This window comes from Panthera pardus, unplaced genomic scaffold (assembly GCF_024362965.1).
Source record: "Panthera pardus isolate Hobbes unplaced genomic scaffold, ASM2436296v1 HiC_scaffold_6, whole genome shotgun sequence".
NCBI lineage: Eukaryota > Metazoa > Chordata > Mammalia > Carnivora > Felidae > Panthera > Panthera pardus.
In genome coordinates, this window is record NW_026526991.1 from 102095687 (window position 1) to 102119363 (window position 23677).

The following is a 23677-nucleotide window of genomic DNA, read 5'->3' on the forward strand; positions in this document are numbered from 1 at the left end:
AGCCTCCAGGGGCTGTGCTCCCAGGTCACCTACCACTTGCCCAACATGCTTGGGGGTGAAGGCCAAAGGCATAATGTTTCTTAATTTTTTTTAATGTTTATTTATTTTTGTGAGAGAGAAAGAGAGAGAGAGACAGAGACAGAGCGTGAGTGGAGGAAGGGCAGAGGGAGAGGGAGACACAGAATCCGAAGCAGGCTCCTGGCTCTGAGCTGTCAGCACAGAGCCCGATGCGGGGGCTCTAACACACGAACTGTGAGATCATGACCTGAGCAAGCCACCCAGGTGCCCCTAAAGGCATAATGTTTCTAAGGGCACTTATGTTTCAGTGAGGGTTTCTGAACACTGTAAAGCCACACAATCTAAAGAAAACTGATCATAAATAAAGTCAAAGCTAGTGTGGGGATAAACACAGCAAACAAGTGACCATCAGCAAACCATGGTCGACTGTCCCTTGGGAAGGTTCTGTGTCAGAGATGGAGAGCAGGGCCCACTCTGCCAGTCTTCCTTCCAAAGTTGGAATTAGGTTGCTCTGTTCTCCATTTGAGCACCATCTGAAGGAGCTGACTTGTTCTTAAAGGCTGTGTTGGCATAATACCATCTTCACACACCCCGTCTCACATCTCCGGCTCCTTCAGCCCCCTCCTCATTCAGAAATGCAGGGTGGCAGAATTTAAATGAATATTAATTTCCTCTTTCTTTTTCCTTGCAGAGAATAAGAAGTTGAATCTAGCCAGTTCTTATGGGACGCCCCTCCACTACAGAGGTCCTTCAGGAGCTGTTGAAGGTTATTGTACAAAAGTTTCTTTTCTGGGTGGCTCAGTTGGCTGAAGGTCCAACTTTTGATTTCGGCTCAGGTCATGATCCCAGGGCCATGGGATCAAGACCTACATCGGGCTCCACACTGAGCATGGAGCCTGCTTGGGGTTCTCTCTCCCCCTGACCCTCTCCTCTACTCATGCTCTTTCTCTCTCTCTAAATAAAAAAAAAAATAAACAAGTTTTTTTCTAGGAGGCAGGGAGAATGAGTCAGAACCCCTCCACACCATAAGGATGGTAACCATATGTTTGCCTCCATGGAAGACAAATCCTATCCAAAGCATATGGCATAAAGAGCTTTTTTTTTTTTTTTTTTTAAATCTGAAGTATAATTAACATACCGTGTCATTAGTTGCAGGTATAGTGTAAAACAGCTTTTGTTATCCTCACTTCTCAGCCTTTCGGCTAAGATCAAGTGAAGAGCTTTTGTTATCTAAGGAGGACGGCAGGATTCTCAACTGATTGAGAAGGGGGAAGGGGCAGACAATAGCTCTGAGCCATTAAATTAAAAAAGAAATGCCTGTCAGGTGTCAGGAATGAGGCCTCTTTAAAAAGAGGGCTTCCCATGGCACAGCCATTTGCTGAAGATTTCCTGATGTCAAGTTTGTGTAGAAAACCTTGCCCACACCACCACCCCCTCTTCCCCTCCCCAGGAAACCTCATGCCCCCTGGCCAATCCTGTCCAGCATTCCTTCCTGTATTTGGGTGCCATGGGGAGGTAATCAGGATCAGCACACCTTCCACCCCCAAGATACGACCATCTCAGGATTCCATGATCATCACTGCATTGGCCACACCAAGCATCCCTGAGAAAGATCGTCCTCCAAATGAGACAGAGCTCAGGAAAGCTAAAGAACCTGATTTCAGGCCGTACAGAGTCTTCCCTTGTGGGTCACCAATGTTTCTACTGTTTCTGGTATTTAGTCTTCCCCTCCAGCGGCCTGAAACCGGAAAGAAAGTTCTGGAAAAATCCTACAGGGAAGGCTGGGACATTTGGCAGTCACTTCTACTGGACATCAGAGCCAAGGGCCTTCAAGATATGAAGTGTCACATTTATAGAAGTTCCAGCCAAAAGCACGTGTATAGGCTTTCCCGAATAAACTGAAGGAAGTTTTCGTATAAAACACTTCTTCAACCCTGTTTTAATTTTAATCTATACTGTTACTGATGATGGCCAGCTCTTGACCTTTGATACCTCTTACTTGAAGAGTTAAGTAATGACTACAGCAGTTATCCCAGAAATGAGGGACCCTGAACCCCATTCCCTGTTCTCTTCTAGATTCACCTGGGACAGAGCAGGAAGTTAAATGTCTCTGGGGCCACTCATGTCCCCGCTCCTGGAAAGCTTTCTGGGGCCTCTGCCTAACCCTGCTCCAGGTTCCCCTTCTTCACAACTTGGCTGTTACCAGCTTGACTGTTAACTGCAGATACTACCACCCTTATCTAGATGAAAAACTTCAGGGCAAGAGCCTCTCATAGGAACAGTGTTGAACAGTCTGTGATGGTGGGAACAGAGAAATCAGCACCCTCCTGCCCAGACACAGAACTCACTGTCTGTATTTTTAATGCCTGCCTTTAGCATATTGTTAGGAGCCCTTCTTGGGCCTGCAAAGAGCATGAAGACTTCCAGTGAGCTGATGAAGAGGAAAATGTGTGGTGGCACCACTACCTGCGGCCAGACATGCCTACTTCACACACTCCTGTCCAAGGAGCCCCTGCTCTCCCGAGCAGAAGGGCAGGACAGTGCATGGGCCTGGGGTGGGGGAAGTGGTGACCTGAAGGGAGGGGTACCCTGCCACAAATCCAGCGGGGCCTGGAAAGAAAAAGGAGGCAGAGCCGGAGAGGAGCAGAACTAAGGTCATTTCCAAAGGGCAGAACTGTGGGACAACACACACAGGCGATTACAGAATCGGGGAATTTGGGGGTCTGAAGGGCTTTTGGAGCTCAGACAGCCACATGCCCTCATTTTGCCGCTAGAGAACAGAACTAAAGCCTGCTTGTCCCCCAGTTACATCTAGTTAAAAGCTAAGCCTGGCTTTAAATGGGCAAGCCTCCAACTTCAGAACTGCTTCCCCTGACACCCTGTGCTTCTTCCCAGCTCTAAGTAAAGACATATAGGGCAGAGAATCTCCAAGAGAGGGAGTCATAGCCCAAGTGGCTGAGGCGGAGGGGGGCACGAGTCGGGGGGAACCAACAGAGCTTCCAGTGAAAAGATGCTACGTGCATGCAAAGTGCAGCGGCTCCGGGACCTCTGCTTTCCGGCAGCCTCCGAAAGCACCAGTCATTGTGTTAAGATGCCCCAAATTAAGCTGATTAAAAGGAAAGCCATAATGCTCGTCTGTCAGCCCGGACAGGTGGCACTCCACAGTGCTGGAGGTCGGGCAAACCTCCAACTTCGATGATGATAGGCCCCCTCCCTTGGCCCTGCATGCCCCCCCTCCCCCCCCAGCCCCAGAGCCCTGACAGCAGTGTTTGTGATCTCCAGCTCGTTACACGGGCCTCCGACTTCCTCTGCTTGCTGGCTCGGGCTCCGCGCCCTGCACCCTCCTCGGCCTCCATGAATGGGCTGACGGAACTCCTACCATTAGCCCTCAGTGTAACTGCATCACTCCATTGTCACCACACACGCACTGCACTCAACAGGGGGACAAAGGGCTGAATGAACCCCAGACCCGCGGCCAACTCAGGCAGAGACAACTTAGGAAACTATCTCATTCTTCCTTTCTTCACAGGCTGTTTGGCTATTTCCTTGCATACCAAATGAGGCCCGCAGAAAAAATAAGGCAGGAGAGGGAAGCATCAGCCTCCACTTCTATCCCGTCCCCCTCCCCACCCCCAGCCTCCCTTCCAGCCACTCTTCACAGGGTTCCTGACCACAGGCCCTGTGGAGTCTGCAGAGCCCCAGTCCTACAGGAGTCTTTAGGAGAAGGTGCTGTGAAGGTGTCAGTGCCTCTCACTAAGCAGGACAAAGACACGATGCTGGGGACCCTGTGAAGAGCATGTAGCCAAAATCGAGACTTCTTCCACAGCAGAGCTGATGGGTTTTTAATAGCTCTCGGACAACCAAGATCCTAGCATGCCAGGATGACCCTAAGGAAGGGATGTTCTAGAATCTTCTCTGGGTGATATTTAAGAATGCGACAGAGTTTGGCTGTAACCCAGGCAGAAAAGGATGACCTTAACGATCAGGTGACTAGCGTCTAGATCTTCTTCTGTTAAAGATCTCTGGGTAGCTTCACAGCATCGTCATGGCCCGGGAGCCCAAGTTCTGCCCTTTTTATTAGGCGACTTGTAAAACCGTGTCACGTGAAGGTGATGTGATTTGCTCAGGACCCTGACATGTAATTAGTGCTAAGAAATCTCAGGCTTTCCAAAAGACCTGGGGGAGACCAAAGAATTAGAAACCCACTCGAAGCCCATCTGCCTGGTCTTTGTCTGCCGTTCCTTCCTTCCTGCTTCCCTCCCTCTCTTCAGCATCATTCCCAAGACTCTGCCAGGGGCTCTGGATAAAGAGCGCAGTAAAAGTTGGGTCCTGTTCAAGAGGCTCTATAGACAAGCGAACAGAGAGATAAACGCTGGCACAAAGCAGGAGCCGAGCGCGGAGGGGACGGAAGAGGAGCCCCAAGTCTGCCTGGCGAAGCCGGGAAAGGTCCACTGGGGAACCGGGACGCTCGGTCCCTCCTCTCAAACTCACCCCTGGCAACGGAAGGCCCGGTAGAAGTTTCCCCCAAAGCCAGCACTGCCTCGCTGGCTGGCGTCTGTTTTTAGCAACACTTATAACTGGAAGGAAAAAGTACTTAAAATATACCACCCTCTGAGACTTTTATTCCCTGTAAAACTGTCAGGCTTCTCACTCAGCTTTCTCTTTGGAATGAAGCGTTCCGGTTTATTTTGGCAACCAGAGGGAGCAACAAAGACCAACCTTCTCAGAGCTGCATGGGTCCCTCCTGTCAAAGCTATCTGCCTCCAGCCAGTGACCCAGAGGAATCAGGGGGGACTGGCTGTCTCAGAGGAATCGGGGTTGTGGGGGGGATGTGCTCTCAGCAGTTTGACCCCTGACAATGCACAGACAGAAAACACCGTAAGCTTGAAGACATCACAAATAACGAGGTGCACTGGCGAGTGCACCACTGTGGGGACTCCAGCGTGACACGTCAGCTCTTTCTGACTCCTGTCTGTCCTATCTCACCAGAGCCCATGTGCAAAACGTGGTGCTGTGTACTTGACTTCTCCATGGGAGAGCTCAACACAAACCTGTGGGCATTTCACAGTGTGGGTCTGAGAGCATTGTGTGTGTGTGTGTGTGTGTGTGTGTGTGTGTGTGTTTTAATTGTGGCAAAATAAGCTGAATGTAACATTTACCATCTGCATCATTTTTTGGGTGTACAGTGGCATTTAGTGCGTTTACTTTGCTGTGCAACCACCTCCACTCTCCATTTCCAGAACCTTCTCATCATCCCAAAGTGAAACTCCATACCCATTAAATAACTTCCTCTTCCCCCCGCCGCCAGGGCCCTGGTAACCTCTATTTTACTTTCTGTCTCTGTGAACTTGACTACTCTAGGTATGGCACAAAAGTGGAATCATGTATTTTTGTCTTTTTGGGTCTGGTTTATTTCACTTAGCATGTTTTCAATGTTGTAGCCTGTGTTGGCATTACACTTCCTTTGTAAGGTTGACTAATATTCCATTGCACTCACTAAGGAGAACACATCTAAGGAGAATACATACCACATTTTGTTTCTCCATTCCAAGGACATTTTCTATCATCAAGTGGACTCTGCCAGGAGGCCTGCATTTTACAGTAGGCCTAGTAAGCTCCTTCCTCTACATTTAGAGTATATAACACTGTAGCATTCATTTCCTTATGATCTTAATTTGCTAGGATTTTGCACATTTCACTCTCGATTTGTCTTAGGATCGCTAAGTTCCTTCAGGCCAGGAACATCAGGTCTCATCTTCCATGCACTACCCACCTGCCTCCACTTCTACCTCCAAGCCATCCAGGCTTTCCTCATAATGCAAGCCTGCGGCTAGTGAGCCCTTAGTCAACATTCCCAGGAATGAACGGAGAGTCAAGTGCTTCAAACACCCCACCTCTCGACTCATGAAATAGTAAATGAGCTCAGGAAACAAAACTTGCCTCCCTCCAAATGCTAATGCTTTCTAAAGCCACTCCTTTCATTTTCCTTCACTCTCAGCCTCAGCACTTCAGACAGCACAGGCAGACAGATGGGAGGAGACCCAGCAGAACTCACGGAGGGCTCAAGTGGTTATCTGAAAAAGTGCTATGGATTTTACATTCTCCTCTGCTCATGCTTGGTTTTTGTTTTTTGGGGGCTTTTTTTGCTTTTAATTTTTATTTTATTTTTGAGAAAGAGAGAGACAGAGAGACAGTGCTAGTGGGTGAGGTGGGGGGAGGGGGGGGGTGGGGCACGGTGGGCAGAGGATCCAAAGCAGGCTCTGCGCTGAAAGCAGAGAGTCTGATGCGGGGCTCAAACCCACAAGCTGTGAGATCATGATCTGAGCCAAAGTCAGAAGCTTGACCAACCGAGCCACCCAGGTGCCCCTCATGCTTGGTTTTTAAATATTAAGATATGTAACTGAGGGCCCACCGGTAAACATGTAACATGTGCATGCAAGTCCAGTGCAACAGCTGGGATTTCTAAGAGACCTCTGAGCGGGTTTGCATCCATTTAACTCAGTCTGACAGCTAACTTGGATGGACTGGCTACATAGTATCTGAAAGGGGCAAGCACTTTCTCCAGTTTGCCCTGAGAAACTGATTTGCAGTCTTGAAAAGCACCCCAAGAGACTCCCAAGAGACTCCCAAGAGACTCTTGAAAAGCACCCCAAGTGGCACCTCAGGAGTGACCTCTGTCCATCTGAAACCAGTAAGGGGTGATAAAAGGACATGTGGAGAAGGCGGGAGACCCATGGGGCAACCGGCCAATTGGAGCAGATCTATAAATATCTTAAAGAGGTTACAGTGCCTGGGGTCAAACTGTTGTCACTGACATTCTTGTCTCTGGGGGGTGAAGGAAGAGCTGGTCTTAAGCTGGTTGCTGCTCGGGACTCCTTTTTGTAAGGCAGCCTTAATAAGAGATATTCAGAAAAGGAAGGAAGCTTCTCATTTCTATAAATGTTAGGTCCTGTCCACGATTTGTCTCTGGAGGATTAGAAAAGCATTCTGCACGTGAAGCTGCCTGGAGGGGTCTTTTTAATCTCTATTTTGGAAACCATGTTTTTAAAGCCTATGTTTTGGACCTAGAATTTTAAAAGCCTAAGAACTGCTTCACAGCAGGCCCCTAGGTTCCATGAGGCCCTTTAACACCTCCCTGCACTACTTCCTTGAGATGGTGATAAAGGCCAAGGCAAAATACAGATACGTAGGTGAGAAAGCCAGGAAGCTGCAGCCTCACACTCTCTGAGCTTCAGCCTTCTGCTCAGCATCCCTGTGGGGCATCAGCCACAGGCCCACAAACCACATTCTCTCTTAACTCAATATACTCCCACAGCAGGGCATTCGGAATCTCCCTGGAACATCCAGAGGGGGCATCTTCGTGTGGACTCTCCAGGGCCTCTGAGCTGACACACCTCTCGGAGTTGGTTTGGAGCAGAGGCCCTTCCCCAAACAAAAAGCTTTGGGAGCAACCACAAGGGTGGAGCGCAGAGTTCCCAGGCGAGGAGTCTGAGCTTCCTGGGTCCAGTCCCAGCTCTGCTAGTGCCCCACCCCCAGCTGCTTCCCTCAGCCCTCCGCATGGAAAAAGTCCCCACTGGAAGACGCAGGAACTGCCTCGCTGACCTCTCAGAACCACCCCGGCTCGGACCTTCTAAGGACTGCAATTTCCTACCAGCTGAATCAGAGCCTCACTTGACCCTGGTCTCTCAAGACCTTTCTTCTAAAGAGCTTCAAATTCTGGCAAGCAGAACTGCAGCCTCTGGGCAGTCCACGGGGCACAAGAATGGAAAAATCTATAGCTAATAATAGTTCTTTGAATTACTATGGCTCTTTATTCTTTCAGAAGTACTTTTTAATCCATTACCACATTAAACAAAAGGGAAGTGAGAGGCGGGTGGGGTTGAGAGGTGTGTCAAGGCCAGACACCATTCTCGTGGCAGGGCACCTCTTAGATCCCCACCGCCCCCAGTGCAGCAGAGCCAGGCTCTAGTCCCCTCTCCATGCTGTGTCTCCACCTTAGTGGCGGTAAGCAGAGCAGCACACTGTGGGGGAGAGGCAGCCTCAGGACATGTACATAAATGGAAATGAAGCAACGATTCAGACCCATGGGGAAGCCCATACCATGAAGGAAAATTAGTAAACAGCCCTCCTCCCACCTTGTTATCTGCCTGCTAGGCTCTTTTCTCTATTTAATGGCACACAGGCTTTCAAACCCTTAAGAGGAAGCCTCATCTGTTGGATTTTGTACTACCTTGGATGTTGATCTTGGAAAACAGAAACCACCAACAAAGAAAAATATCTCCAACACATCATCGTCAGGCCAACTGTCTCCCTCCCTGGGCTGAGAAAAGAGACATCTGGTTTTAACCAAGATGGCATCCACCTACCACATCCGTGTTGGTGATCTTGGCCAGCAGATCTACCAGGGCATCACCAGTGAGCGAGCTCACGTCCTCATCCTGCTGGAGCCCACAGATGGCGGCTCCCACACTTCCAGTTGCAATCATCGATGGCGGGTACATGGCGAACTTAAAGTCTGTGAGGACAAGAGGCAGAAGGTCAAGGCACAGGAAGAATCTGGATCCGGGAGCTCCCCAGCTTGAAGATACTCAGATACAGGGTGGTGATAGATCAGCTGCACAGGTAACCCCTTACCCCACAGACACAGTCTCTTTTCAGTCTTCCTTCACAAGATGCCCTTTATTTATTTATTTGCCATCCCTGTGGCAGGTCCAGAGCTAAAATGGGAAGACTGAGGCAGGGACGGTAGAAAGCCTATCTGAGTGCACAGTGAATTCTCAGAGGATTCAGGTCCCCCAATCCCTCATTCCACAATCCTGTGAGGGGTTAGCATATGCAAGGGGCAAGAAACATAGTCTCCTCTGGGGGTCATGGCAGGAATAGAGGAGGGAGGTCTGAGACGAGTCCAGACAAGGTAACCTGTGTGCCACAGAAGTGAGACAGACCAGGGGATCTAGACGGTGGAAGGCAGGAAAAGTGTAAGTTGGTAACATTTTATAAACAATAATCCTGATGTGATCTTGCCATATTCTGTGGCAAGTCAACAGGGACTGACATGGCCCATAACAAAACAACAGATGATTTCATTAAAAAAAGAAAAAAGGGAAGTGAGAGAAGCAGTAATGCAGGAGACAGTGCTGAGGGCCAAGTTTTGCACAATCCTCAGCTTCTAACCCAATGCCAAGGGCCCTCAGAATATTAGGAGGGAAAGCAGGCACCCAGTATTAACCACTGCATCACACGGATGACTTGGTTTAGATCTTATGGTTCTTGGGCCCTAAGATCGCATTTTCTTGCTGGAGAAAAAGAGCGGTTTGCTAATGAGATGTACACCAAGATCGATCGGAGGAGCTCAAACCCTCATCCACTTCCAGTTCTCCACAAGCAAAGAGAGGGGAGGCTCCTGTGAGGCCTCAGCATGGGAGACCAAACGCCTCGGTTTCCTCTGAGCACTCCCACAAGCTCTCAGGCTGGGGGATCGAGATCAGCCACTGCCCAGCCATCAAGGAGGAGACAAGGACACCCACACCTTACTCCCGTTGCTGCTGCTACTAACTGCTAACTACCCACATGTACAGTCCCTTCCGGGCTATGTCCCAGTTAATCCACACATCCACCACATACGGTGGGCACGAATGCCCTAACGTTGCGGATAAAAAAGGGCAGACTTCTGAGAACTTAAACTGCCTTTACCAGTGCCTTATGTTGATAGGTTAAAGAGGTTCCTTCCATCACTCACTGTCGTCAGTCCTGGAGTGGGGTAAATCCTCCAGTGTGCTACCTCTGGTTCTAGCATCACTCCAGAGAGTTTACTGTACAGAGCAGTGCAAGAAGTGGGGTGGGAGGGAGGGACAGAGGGAGGACATGTGTCACACTTCAAATTACAGCATAAACATTAGGTCGAAACACAAAGTTCAACCTAACATTTCCCCTTTTACTGTAAATGCCCTATTACAACAGCATATTCCATAAAAGCACTTTTATAGGTGATCCCATTGTCCAGCGTCACGTTGGTGTTGTCAGAAACACTGCTGGAGCACTGAACCACGCACACACCTCCCATGTTGGCCGAATCCCATGAACAGAGCGAGCCTGGCCGCCTGTCAGTCTGTTTCTATCCTTGGCTTTCTTTCCTTCGCTCGCTCACTATTTCTACTTCTTGAGGGATGTATACTACCGTGTTCTGGCCAAAGCCTGCTGTCCACTAACCCCTTCAGTTCCTTCTCTAGCCCCATGGATGGTGCCAAAGTCGGCCTCCCTGCCTCCTGCTCTGCTGTAGGTCTCTTCCACATGGGCTCACAGGAGTGTTTCTCTGCCCAATAACCTCGTTAGCTTCCCCCTGTGACATTCATAATGCAGAGGAGGCAGCCAGCCCATGGCCTTGAGCCCACAAAGGCCCTGGGTGGGAGCATCTGGCAGGGAAGGACAGGAGGATATCCCTGGCCCTCCCTTTCCTCTGTCCCAGGCCTCAGACCGGGAAGCACACCTCATACATGCCTGTCTTTTGTCACGCTGCTGCACGCAAAACTCACTTCCAATTTTAGCAAACTAATTAACTTCTGGAAGCCAGGGGGTATTTACAGGGTGGTCCTGGGGTGCAGCAGGTGCTAAGGTTGCTGTAAGGACTCTACGTCCCTTCTTGTTTTGCTAGGAAAATGCTGAAGGGCATCCTCCTAGGGATACGGTCCCCTGCCTCCTGGAATTGGGGAGCATCATGGACAAGAACACAGCTGCCTCTTGGCAGCTCAGACTGGGGAGTGCTCCCGCAGCAAGGGAAGAGCTGCCGGAAGCTGGGCCAGTCACTGCTCTTCTCCTCTGCCACCCACCACAGTGGCAAACCAGGGTCTCCTACTAGATTCCTGAGCACCTGCCAGGCTCTCCTCTGGGTAAGTCCAAAGGAGGTGACATTAGAACTGAAAACCAGATCCACATTGTGGGACCTTGGGTGAGTCACTTCCTCCTCCAGTCCCTGACACTCCATCTGTCTAATAAAGGGTGGGGTTGGATCGGTGTTTTTCTGACTTCCAGTGTTGCAGCTCATTGTTGGGTCATGAAACCCATTTGTGGGTTGTTTTTGTTGCTGTTTAACGGAACAGAACAAGATAGAAAGTATCAGGAAGTAATCATGTAGTAGAAGTAAATATCCTCTTGAAAAACTTTTGTATCAGTCTGATGTACATTTATGTACATCCTGAGTTATGTTATAAAATGTATTTTCTTTCTTCACGGCTTAGGTCAAAAAGTTGGGAGACAGCAGGCTGGCTCATCTCCCAGGTGCCTTCCAGCTCTACTTTGCTCTTCCTTAAGGATCTAGAAGAGCCACCCCCGAGAAAAGGACAAGCGAGAATCACTAGAACAGAGCATAGCTTCCGTCAGCCAACAAAGTCACGAGGCATCTCTCTCCACAGACAGCAGTGCTAGTTCCTCATGGCATCAGGGGCTGCCCCAGGACTAGGCTCAGGGACAACCCCTCTCTGCTGGTGGGGAAACAGCAGAGGAAGAAAACACCAGAATAAAACATCTGAAGGGTCATGTCCTCGTACTAGCTCTAGTTAGCTAACCTCCACGCTCACCCGTGGAAGGTTTGACCCAGCCCATTCAGCCACTCCTGGAAACCATAAACTTTGGCTTGAAAAGTGTTCACCAGATCCACTTGGGCAGGGGGGCTGGACAGAAAAATCAGATGGCATGCACGCTATGACCAAGAATACAACCTCCCAGAAACATCTAAATAAAAGTACATACATGCACATGCATGTGGTTGAAGCAGGAGGATTCACAGAAAACATTTTAAACTTTCCCGCAGTTAGATGGAAGAAATGGTAAGCAATTTTATAATACTTTCTCTTAATATTATTCTATTTCAGCAAAAAGAAAATACCAAGTAAAAATCTCTTAGAAATCTCTACATGTCTTGGTCAAAAATACCAACAGGTTGTATCTTGGTGCAGAGGCATATTCAGGGGCAAGGGTCTCTCTCTAGCCTCAGTTGCCCACCTGAAAAGGTAAGAGGTGACATCCTGAGCACCCTCCTTCCTCTGCAGCAGAGTGAGAGGCAATGAATTGACCAGTGATCCATTCTGACAAAGCACAAAGGGTTCCTCCCCGTTCCAGGCAGCATGGATTAATCTGCCGCCCCAGTTGAAAAGCATAGTAATATAATACAGCATGGTGCCTTCTAAATGGCTAAGTACATACTACATGGGTAGCTTATAAAAAAACTTCTCAAAGAAAGGGGGTGGTCAAGGGGACAGGAGCATGAAGATACTTAGGAGGACACTCTCCGAGGGCATGAGAAGGATTTGGGCCAAGCAGCTGCAAGAACTGTAAGATGGAGATGTGGAGGCCGATGACCCACCACCTACCAGCCGTGTGAAGATGGACAAGTTACCTGAACACTATGAGCTTCTATTTTCTCACCAGCAAATTAGAAGAATAATTATACCCACCTGGTAGGGTTGTTCTGAGGACTCAAATAAAATGATCCATGTAAAAGCACTGTGCTTGGCTCGTGGTAAGCTATCAAGTGTCATCACCATCACTATTCTGACCACGGGAACCTCCAACGGAACCGTGAAGGGGAATTCTGACTGTTGGAGATTCTGTTTAGCATCGGCAGGGGAGAGGAGGAAGGTGCCCAGCATCCCTGGGCAACAGGCGGATGCTGACAGCAGGCCAAGGGCACCAAGACCGCCAAGAAGAAAGGCTCTGTGCCGCCTGGAGAATCTTTCACTGTCACTTGTGTTGTGGGTCCCAGAAATGACCTCACTGAGTCCCCGAAGCCTCATGCTGGTTTGTCAGGAGTGGGAGAAAATGAGGCCCCCATACGATGAATGGAATACAGAAGTTGGCAATGGTCTCCCCGATGTGCCCCATATCCACACAGCTGCGGTTTGCCCAGAGCCAAAGAGCAATGCCCACATACCGGAAGCCTCTGACATGATGTTCCCCCCTCCCGGGGAGGTGGCGGAGGCAAGGGGCACACCTTGGGGGAACCCCAGCTCTACTGGTTGCTTACTCATCCATGTAGCAGTAGTGGTGAGGTATTAATAAACCGTAAAACTCATCTGTTTCAAAACACTTCCTTTCACAAGTGAATCAATGAATTCTTGAGAGGTTAGGTGACTTGTCCCATGTCCAGTGCTGGGCCTGGGGTTAAGGTCGGGACTTCTGGACTGTAGACCCAGTGCTCTTTATAACTTACCAGAATGTGAACAGCTCCTCAAGGCCACCTCCCACATCCCACTAAGGAACACAGGGTGATTTTCCTATCAGAAGTGGGAGAAAAGCCCCCAAAAGCAAGCCCTAGCTCAGGAGTCAGAGACTCCTAGCCATGGCACCAGTGATCTGTGTGGCCTGTACAACCCACTTAACCTCCCAAGACCACCAGAGGCACTCTGGGGGCCCCACTGGGCTTCTTAATCTGGGCAAGGGCAGAGAGGGCTCCATATTCATCAACTCGCTATCTGCAGGTCTTGGTAAAATTTCGCTGAAGAAAGAGTCTGAGCTAAGCAGGTCTAAAACCACAGATTAGATGGCCCTGCACGTAAGTTTAGTGCAGATTGTTTTGGCTATGATGTGGAGGCCTTGAAGCAGAAGAGTGATGGCCTTGCTTCTGACCACCACTAGGGGGCGGGAGATACTCGGTCTGAGGCTTAAGACCAACAGGGAAGCCCCCCCCTTTCCCATTTCCCCCATCTCTCCCCCTCCTCCCACCTGCAGCAAGGTGGAAGGTTAAAAGGCCAGAATCCCAGATGCTCATTGGCCAGCAGGTGATGGCCGCAGCACACACCTCACCTACCACCCCTGGAATAAGTTCAGCACACCCTGTCCTTGTGGGGAAGGACCACGGTGACATGGAACACTAATATAACTCCAAAGGCCTAGGTGGCAGGAGGAGGGGAGGGAGACGGCTGGAGAACAGCAAGCAGCCTACTCCTCATTCATTGTCCGGCCAGAAGGGAAGTGAGATAGCCCTGCCACACTGCTGGTCCCCACGGGATGCGCCTGCAGAACTGACACTGTCGGCTGCCCACGCCACTTCCCCTCAGCTCCGCGCCCTGTCAGCTGTGGGGGCAACACAGAGACAGGAAGGTGGCTTAAATTCTTCCCACCTGGCAGCCGCCAGGGCAAACCTTTTTGGGGTAAGGGGCCAACCCACCTACCTTCTCCGGGCCCCGGCTATAATTCTATCTTATGATAGAAGGTTATGAAACGCCTTTGGGTAAAGCCAGGAAGGCTGGAAATACAGCAGTTATCATCACTGGGGCTTCACTGGGGCTTCATTGGGGCTCCAGGGCTCAGGCCTCAGGGTGGGGAGCCTTGGGCGGGGCTACTCAAGTGCATGCTGCAAAGAGCTAATAAGCAAAACACCTTGAGGTGGGGCCCGAGGCAAAAAGAGGGAGATGTGGGATACCATGCATAGCTAGGGAGGTTAAGCACCTCCACCCCACCCCCACACCAAGTTCAAACTCAGTATCATTGGCGTTTCTAGACTAACTGGAATCATCTGTTGAGCGTGAGATCCCGCATCAAGAATCCTCCAGTGCCAGAGTGCGATCTTGAGTCGTATTAAACGGTACTTCTTTCCTCATTTGCAGACCTGGGGGACTCTACCATCACACCTACGACCAGGGGGGCACTAAGGCCCAGTCCTGCTTCCCCAGGATCAAAAGCTCCAGGTAAGGGAATGCCAGGGGCTGTCAGTTATGAAGGTCTCCCTCTCCCTCCAGTGCCTTCACTAACCATGACTGGCCCAGAGAGGGACACCAGGCAGGTGGAGGCAGTCTCTCCTGCCAGAAGCCATTTTGAGATGAGTGGTTGGGGGGGGGGGGGGGGATGGGGGGAGAGAAGGGCATCTCTCTGCCTTGCCACCATCTTACCCTCTAGCCCCTAAGGAAAACTGCAGCCTCGCTCCCCTTCTCATGGCCCCTCTCTGCTCTCCTGCTCTCTCTTCCCCTTTCACACACACACATGCACTCCCCGCACAGACTGAGGAACTACTGCCAGCTCTTTCACAACCAACTTATCCCATAAACTAGCCACACAGCCTAGAGGATTGGCTACCATCTCCTCCAGACCCACTGTAAGTCTGCAAGACCCCGGCCACAGGTGCCTCTTGGGCTTCAGGGCAGAATATCCAGGATTGGGGGACAAGGACAGAGGCGTGAGGTGCAAGGAGCAAACTGGACCTCCTCGGTATCACCTACCTTTGGTTCTCAGTTACCTTGTGCCTGCCGCTTGCCAGACAGTCCTAGGCACTCAACCATTTGTCACACCCTGGCCCCAAAAGGAGGCGTTTCATCTAACTGGAAGGTGTTTCCTCCAAGAAAAGTAGATCTGGGCTTTTATACCATCAGGCCATCTGGTATAAAACTCCACAAAGTGAGGATTCTATGTAACTTGGTCATTCATACAGACTCAAGCACAGATCTAGAAAGAAAAGCCTTGTGAGACACAGCCATCCTTCCTAGACTCAGGAAAGTTCTGAGGAGCCCCCTCTGCTCTGACCAGTCCACACCTAAGGCTTAGTACATGGCTGGTGGTCTTCATTTAGTTGGAGTTATTCCCTGTATCCTTTCTTAGCCCTTGCCCAGAGCTAGCTCATGGCTCCCCAAAGGCAGTCTTCGTGACTTCCTGTGCCACTCCTTGGACCTCTGTCCTCAGTGCCTGAGTTCCAGCTCCTTATTCTGGCCCCAAAGTTGGCAGCCACCCCAAGGATCTGGGCAAGAAGGCCAGAAGTGGGGGGATGGGACCCCCCAATTTTAGAGAATGGGCCTTTACAGAAGCTGGGGATCTGCCCATGCCTGGATAATTCCACCTACCATCCCTACCCCAATCAGAGATCAGAATGGGGAATGGGTGGACAGACCCCAAAAGATCTGTCAGTCAAGAGACAAGGTCAAAGCAGAATTCTGGCTAACAGCTGGGCAATGGGGGAGCTTCGGGTCAGAGGGTCGGGGGTCCTAGGGCTAGAGAAAAAAGGACTGGTTGACCCCTCCCCCACAGTGAATCATGACAATGGAGACGAAGGGACAGCAGGGCCTGGGAGACAAAATGACAAGTCAATGAGGGATTGACCTCTAGGGCCCCAGGCCAGACAGCAAGAGAAGCGAGGAAGCAAAAGAATGGCTACTGTCTAAAAGTCAGCAAGGTATCCACGGGGGCTCTGAAGAATGGCCTCCTCAGGGCTGCAGGAAGGACAGCTTACTCTCTCATAAAGGGGCACAGGACACATTAACATGGCCATGGGCCCAGTCTGGATCTGGAAGGGCAGGACTACAGAAAACCGGTGAGAAAAAATCTAAGCCCTAGAATCAAATGTGGGTGGCTGGGAACCCTACATTCACGCCAGGGAAGGCAGAGAGTAAGGGGTCCTGTTGAATTGGATTAAGGCAGTTGCAACACTTAAACATGAAGATGGTGGCATTTTCACAATTAGTACCACAACACATGGTCTACACGTTCCTTGGTTCATAAAGTACCTCTTTGCACATTGTCTCTTTCTGATTTTTGTTTTCCTAACCACCCTGAAAAGGCTGTTAAGATCATGTATCAACAGGTGTGTTTTGCAGATGAAGAAGCTCAAGTTCAGAGAGGTTAAGCAGCCGTCCAAGGTCATCCAGTGATAAGTAGCAAAGCCTGAACTTTTGACTGAGAACACAGAGCATATACACTATTGCATATTGTGTGATCCATTTGTACATACTTACAAATAACATGTAACAAAACATTGGAAAAAGGTAACCCAGGAGTCCCATCTCTAAAATTCAACAACTCTTAGCGAACTTGGGCTGAACCCTCTGGATACCCCCCCACCAACTACCCCCCAACCCCCCCTCCACCACAAAACAAAAGACCTGCCCAGTCAGTTCTTTACCTATGATGTCTTTACCTATGACTAAGGTTTCAGGGTCTCTCCCATGGCCACTACCAAGGAACAAAAATAGTAGAAACTGGCCAAGGCTCAGTTTAATGAGACAGTTGTCAAACCACTGCCTTTAGTTTATTAGGGAAATGCAAAGCAAATGGGCCAGTAAGAACTATGTATCAATTGTGGGATCAACGTGGTGGGTGGAAAGCTTTTAATATGAAAAAGCCACTTGCGCTTGCTGGTAAAGGCTGCAACCAATTCAAAACAGCAGCACTTAAAGGGAGGGCAGCAGAACTTAGTGCTCAGAAGGTGAGTCCTTGATGAGAGCCAGCCAGGTTCACTCCCCCATCCACCAGTTACCCAGCAGTAAGTGCCCTACAGTAAAGAGAACTCCTTCAACCTCCCTTACTGCTTATCAGGGCAGGCAGCGTATTTATCAAGACAGTGTTCCTTTAACCTATATTTGCCCCCACCCCCCACCCCCAAATTTCCTCTTGGCCTTATCTCCAAGCATCCTTTTCCTCAAAAGATTAAAGATTTAAACACAACCAGAGAGCAGTATATATAATCTTCAAAGAGCACTTTAGACATCATAAAGAATATTTTAACAGGCACTTTTTTTTTTCCGCTTACCACACCTGTCCTCATAAACCATTTATGAGTTTAGTAGAAAAAAAGAATACACCAGCTCAGATAAAATAAAGAACACACAGCCTGGGCATGAAAACCTTGTACTCTAGATTACTTGGGACCACCCCTCTCCTGAACCCCTAAGCCCATGCCAGTTAGTACCCCCATCAGTCTCTCCCTGACCACCCCCCCAAAGGGCTCTTCAGCCTGTGTCCCCGCCCCCCACAAGGCCCCCTCCGGCTCCAGCCTGCTCCTACCGGTAGCACACAGAGCAATGAAGGTCTGCGCATGCTTGCGGATCAGAGACAACTTCTCGCTGGGCTGGGGCAGCTTGCGAAGGATGTGCTCGATGAAGTCATGAGGAGTGACAGCCGCCAGGTTCCACTTCAACTTCCCCAACACCACCAGCTCCCACTCCTGATGAGGGAGGGAGGGAGGGAGACAAGAGTATAAAACCCAAAGGCTGACCTGGTGTCAGGGACCAGGGGCTGGGGTCCGGACCAGTTCTAATGATGTTCAGGAGGATGCTGCTGGATCCTGAGGTGGGCCCATTTGTCCAAGCCCCCCACCCACCCCCCAAAGCCTGGAAGTCACTGGCATCTCTTCTTCTGCCTCAAATGTGAGGCTCCACCAAAAATAATGAGAGCCCAGGTAGCTGTTGCCAAGATTCTACTTTTTCCTAGTTCTTTTCCTCTTCGGCTCCCCCCACCCCCCCAGCCAACATGGACTTCCATGCAGTCCTGTTGCCCCCCCCCCCACCCCCCCAGAAAGCTGAACTTACAAGGCACTGCCAAGGTCATTGTGGCCCTTAGATAGTAATTTATTGTACAGGTCTCTATCGCTGGATTAATAGTCTTTTTTAATCCTCAGGGGAAAATGATGCACACAGATAAAGCTCAAAATAAGGTTCCTTGGCTCAACTCCTTGGCAACCAATTTACTTGTAATTGGTGCCAATAAGTGCCACTTTTCTCAGCTTTAAAACTTTCCCCTCGACACATAATGCAGAAGTCTTGGGGAAATGACATTCGGCCAGGAGAGTGCCCTTTCCCTGGCACTCTGGGACATGTTCCCTGGTGACATGTTTCATAGGCCTCTGTCACCGAGACTGGAGGACCCACCAGGATGGTCATTAGCAACCCCATGCTGCAGCTGGAGGTTGAACAGGGCAAAGTGAAGGTGCCTGGGCAAAGTCATGGAACCCCTCAGTCCAAATGCTGAGGGGGGACAATATGACCCCCTCTCTCATGGACTTCTCACCATTGGTCCACCTAGTGAAAATCCTTTTTTCTTCCTTACTGAGATACATTTGGGGAATTGTGTTCAGAGTCCAACAAGCCAGAAAGGAAACTTTAAAACTACGTGCGATCAGAGGGAAAACAGGCCTATCCATTAATCATCTTCAGAAGAGACAGGAAGAGACCACCGTGCCAGTGCACGCTACTCTCCCATTCACCCTAAGAACCCCGGCTCTCTTCCATTTGCTACACCAGCAACCAGAGCCCCAGTCCCCTCCTGTAGCACTAGGTGGCTGTGTGATCTGAGGGGACTCCCTTCCCCTTCCAGAGCCTCAGATTTCTCATAAGTAAATAGGAGGATTCCTGTATCTCCCACCTTCTGGGATCAAGAGACAGGGAAAGGGGGTCAAGGCAGGGTGCTTGTGAAGCAACATGAATTGGCTTGGCTGGTCCTGGAAAAACGGGTGCCAAAGAACACCACGACCCACCATCACGTTGAAACAAATGAGCCAAGTGGAAGATTCATTTTCCTGGTTTCCCGTTGAGAAAAACAAACTGGTGATGAACTCTAACGACTTTTCCTTTACATGCTTTAAAGTCCCCCTTGGCTTTTTACAGAGGATTGGGGTTTAAAAAGAGGAAAAAAAAAAAAAAACTGGTAAAATTACTACACAACCAGTGTCTTCTAAGATGGCTTGAAATTCCAGCCCTTTCTTCTCACAGGGGAGTGTGAAATAAACCACTCGTCTTGTACTATTATTAAAGGAAGCAGATCTCCCAGAAGAAAGCACCTTTCTGGGCCTCCCGGACCAAACCAGAAGCAGCTGAAATCTGGCAGCGGTTCAAAGGTGAAGTCATTCATGCCCCTCTCTACATTCCCCGCAATTCCTCCCCCATCCTTGCACATGTCTGCCACTAGATGGCAGCACAGCCCCAGAAAGGAAGGCCTTTTCACAAAGAGCTCAGTTCTGGGAGCCAGTCCTAGCCCTGTGGACTTTGTGCAGGCCTTCCCAGTAGGAAGGGGGAGGGGCAATCAGAAGGAGGTGGGGGAGGGGGCTCTTCCAAACAGTGCGGAGAAAAGGTGTGCAGACCACAGAAGGTGGGCTTGGGAACCACTCTACCATTCCACACTGCTGCCACATGGACGCCTTGAGTGTGAAGCTGTGGGGAAAATGAGTTAGACTGGGTGGGGAAAAGGTTTGCTGTTAGAAAACCTGAGTCAAGACAGGACCCCTGTCACCATACAGAGGTCATCGCCGGCCTCCCCGGGAACCAGGCCTCAGATTCCTCCAATTAAAGGACAAATTCTGACTTGGCTCAAACGTCAGTGAGCTGATATTTAGTGAACAGCTACTATGTGCAGGTATCTTGAAAATTTATAGATAGATAAGACATTACCTTTGAACTCTGGATTCTTAGGAGACGCACCACAACACCCTTTTACCATGGGAACACATGCCTACCATGTGGGAAGTTGAGCTATTTTCTCAAAATTCAGTGGTTGAAAATTTGGAATTTAATTAAAATGTGATCACCGTGTTCCAAGTCTCCCCTACACACACCCATGCATGCACACACGCGCACACACACAAGTGCAAATGAATTCCCCCAACACAAATGTCGCGGGGATCTTATTTGTGGATGTAGCCTCAGGGCTTAGCATGGTGGCTGGCACACAGTAGGAACACAAAAAAATTCGTATTAAAAGCGGTATCTCCTAAAGTGTGAAAATCCCAACGATGTGGTAATTTGGGATCCTAAGGATTCCTTTGGGGAGCAGTGGGCAGAAGCTTATCAGGACAGGAGAGAGCAAAGAAGGAAGGAAGAGCAGAAAGGGAGAAAAGAAAGGAGGTAGGCATTACCAGCAGCTCCTGAGGCTTGATGGAGTTGTCGGTGTAAATGCACAACTTCTCTGCTGTCAAAGGGATGGTCTCTTTGAGCTTGGAGGCCAGGAACATGCAGACAGCACCCAGGAGCTGCAGATGGGTCTTAGGAGTTGGGACCCCAGCCAAGAAGCGGTCCAGGTAATTCATGGCCAAAGGGAAGACCTCTTCTTCACACTTCTGTTCCTCACATACCTACAATGGGAGTGGGGAAGGGTTGGGGGGTTGAGGGAATAGTGTCAGGAAAAGACAAAAAAAAAAAAAAAAATGAAAGGCACAACCTATGGAAACAAGCAAAAATATTTAATTTTTGAGTGGGGAGGGGGAGGGGAGTAGGCTATGTGATAAGAATAAAGAGAAGGAAAACGGGGTAAATCTAAATAGTCCATCCGTGCTGGGGTATTCCCCAAGAAGGTAAAAAAAAGAGGTGAATTGAACATCCGAAGCCAGGAGGCAAACAAATGCGCAGTAGCCGCCCGGCTCGGCGACGCTCCCTTTGGCTACTGACTTCTTTGCTCACTCTAACTCGCTCACACTCTTTTTTGGATTTCGTCATCTTTTCAAAAAATCAATAAAAATATTCTGGAGGCTCCGGGGGTCTTCTTCTTGGTCTCATTCGGATCCCCGGACCCTGCTCTATCATTCCCGACAATTGGAAAAAATGTCCGGGGGGGTCCCTGCGGCCCAGGCGCCGCTATTGGGGGGGTGGGTGGGGAGAGGTGGGGAAGAGAGGGGGAGGGAGGAGAGGAGGAAGAGCCGCAGCCTCGGCGGCTGGACTCGGGAGCATGGGGAGACGGTTTCAAAAAATAATGAAAAATCGAAGAAATATCCTAGAAAAGCCCTTTTGGCGTGAAAACCCCAAAGAGGATCCAGGCTTCCCGAAACGGAGGTTTCGGGTGCCGGAAAGGTCTGTATCTCGACCCCTGGGGCTTTGGATCCCGAGGGGAAACTTGGAGGGGTGAGCGCCGCGGCAAGAGTGTCCGGCTGCGGCCCACAAGGGCAGAAACTGGGGATCGTGGTGACGAGCTGGGGGAAAGCCGAGGAACGGGGAGCCTCCAGAGAGAGGCACGGGGGACTCTGACCTCTCCTTTAGGGGTGCCCCGACATCTCCCCCCACACACACCTCCTCCCCCCCCTTCCTACCCCACCCAAATCTCCGCAGCGAGGAAACTGGAAAGCCAAACTGTAAGTAACCTTCCTGAGGTGGGGGTTGGGGAAGAGGGCACTATTACAAGTGGGGTGGCCGGAATAATGGGGTGCGAGGAGGGAGCGGGCGACGTTTTCCAGCCTTTCCAACCGGAGTTTGCAAAGCAACATGGCGAAACCACGGCAGGTCCAGAGCTGTGCATACGTGGGCACACGGCTTGCTCGGCAAAGATTTGGAGCAAGGGTAAAGAAGTGGTTCTTTTGGGTTCCCCTAAAACACATGTTTCTTCAATGCGACTTCCGGGGCTCCTGAATTCTCCGGTTCTCTCCTCCTCCCTCCTCCCCCTCCCTCTTTCTCCCCCCCCCCCCCCCTTAAGTGCCAACGCGGAGTCGCGACCACATGCGGGGACCTGAGGCTAGGACGAATTTTCTCTGGCTTTTGGGGGGCTGCTTTTTGGCTTTTTTTACGTTTGGGTCCCGATTTCACGCTCCTACTCCCTTCTTCACTGCACCGAAAGCAGTGGCGGCCTCGCAAAAGACAGGTCGGCTGGGGGTGGGAAGAAGAGGCAGCCACATGCAGGCACACGCGCGCGGGATGCTCCCCCACCCCCGCTCCAGGACAGCCTCGTTTATCCCAGATTTTCCTCCTCCCTTCCCTATCCCCTTCCCCCTCCCCCAGTTAGCCTTGCATCCTGCAAGGAACAGAAATGAAGCCACGCGTCTCGCCAAAGGGCTCGGGGTAACCTCGCGCACAGGAGCGGGGAGGCGAGCGCGGAGCCTGCCCTCTCCAAGTTTTAGGTTCCCTGCGCTGGGGTGGAGTGGGGTGGGGGGAGCGAGTATCCTATCTGCAGACCTACCTCCAGCATCCAGGTGGCCACCATCCTGCGCATGTAGGGCTGGATGTCCTTCTGCACGCATTTGAAGTAGGAGCACTGGGGAAGGTAGCGCTCCTCGATGGTGAGCAAGTTCTGCAAAACGCGGTCATCGTAGAGCAGGTTGGCGTCCGGCACGGCCCTGCGGACCGGGTCCACCTCGCAGCACAGCAGCTCCATGGCCAGCCGGGTGCCCGCTCGCTCCCTGCTTTCTCCGGACTGGAAAATTGGGGGTTTTTGGAGGGGGGAGGGGAGAGGGTTCCCCTTACCTCCTTCCTTTGGCTAGGTAGGGGGTTTTCGGGAGAAAAGTTATGGGGCAGAGAGAGAGAGAGGCTGGGGGAGAAGAGAGGAAAGGGATGGGCGGTGGGAGAGGAGAGCCTCGGGGGCTGCTGACTCTGCCTGCCCTCCCCTTCAAAGTTGTCTCGCTCTCTCCCCTGCTCGCTCTTCTCTGCTCTGAGAGGCAGTGACGCAAACTGGCTGGGCAGTTAGTTCTCCTCCCTCTCGCCTCGCTCCCCTCTCCGGTTCCTCCTCCCCTTCCCTCCCCTCCCGTCCCTCCCCTCCTCCTTTCAATCTCTCCCTCCCTCCCTCCTTTCCCCTCTTGTTATTAAGGAGAACAGCAGCTGGCCCGACCTAACTTCAAACGCGGTCCCCCGCCCCCCCACCCGTCTCCTTAGCTCTCCGAGGCCCTCTCCCTCCATCCAGCCCGGCATGCCAGGGGCCCCGATAGGGGAACCCACAAAAAAACCCACACCGATTCCTCTTTAGTCCCTCTAATTTCGCACATTCTGTAGGTTGTATCATGCCAAAATACGACCAACTTGGGCTTTTTCAAAATTGATCCTTACACTCCTGCCCATGTATGTAAGATCCGAGAATGACGGGTAGATTACTGGAAGATGGGGTAGGCTCGTGCAATTTTGAAACAGACCCCTTAAGTGAAAAATAAGGAGAGCGATTTTAGAAAATAGCAAGCTCGGATATCCAGAGATAAAGGTTATATCCCGGACGTTTAAGTTCC

The 23677-nt window shown here is 50.6% G+C and overlaps 1 protein-coding gene across 1 annotated transcript in view; it reads right to left on the minus strand.

Moving 5' to 3' along the window:
- The window catches only part of CCND2 (cyclin D2), a 30544-nt gene extending 7403 nt beyond the window's left edge, over window positions 1-23141 (minus strand). The window contains exons 1-4 of the mRNA XM_019464808.2: window positions 22645-23141; window positions 20621-20836; window positions 17779-17938; window positions 8385-8533 (exon numbers count right to left, since the gene is read on the minus strand). Coding sequence (XP_019320353.1) covers window positions 8385-8533; window positions 17779-17938; window positions 20621-20836; window positions 22645-22839 — 720 coding nt within the window. The 5' untranslated portion in view covers window positions 22840-23141. The remainder of the gene's footprint in view (window positions 1-8384; window positions 8534-17778; window positions 17939-20620; window positions 20837-22644) is intronic.
- Between the last annotated feature and the right edge of the window lie 536 nt (window positions 23142-23677).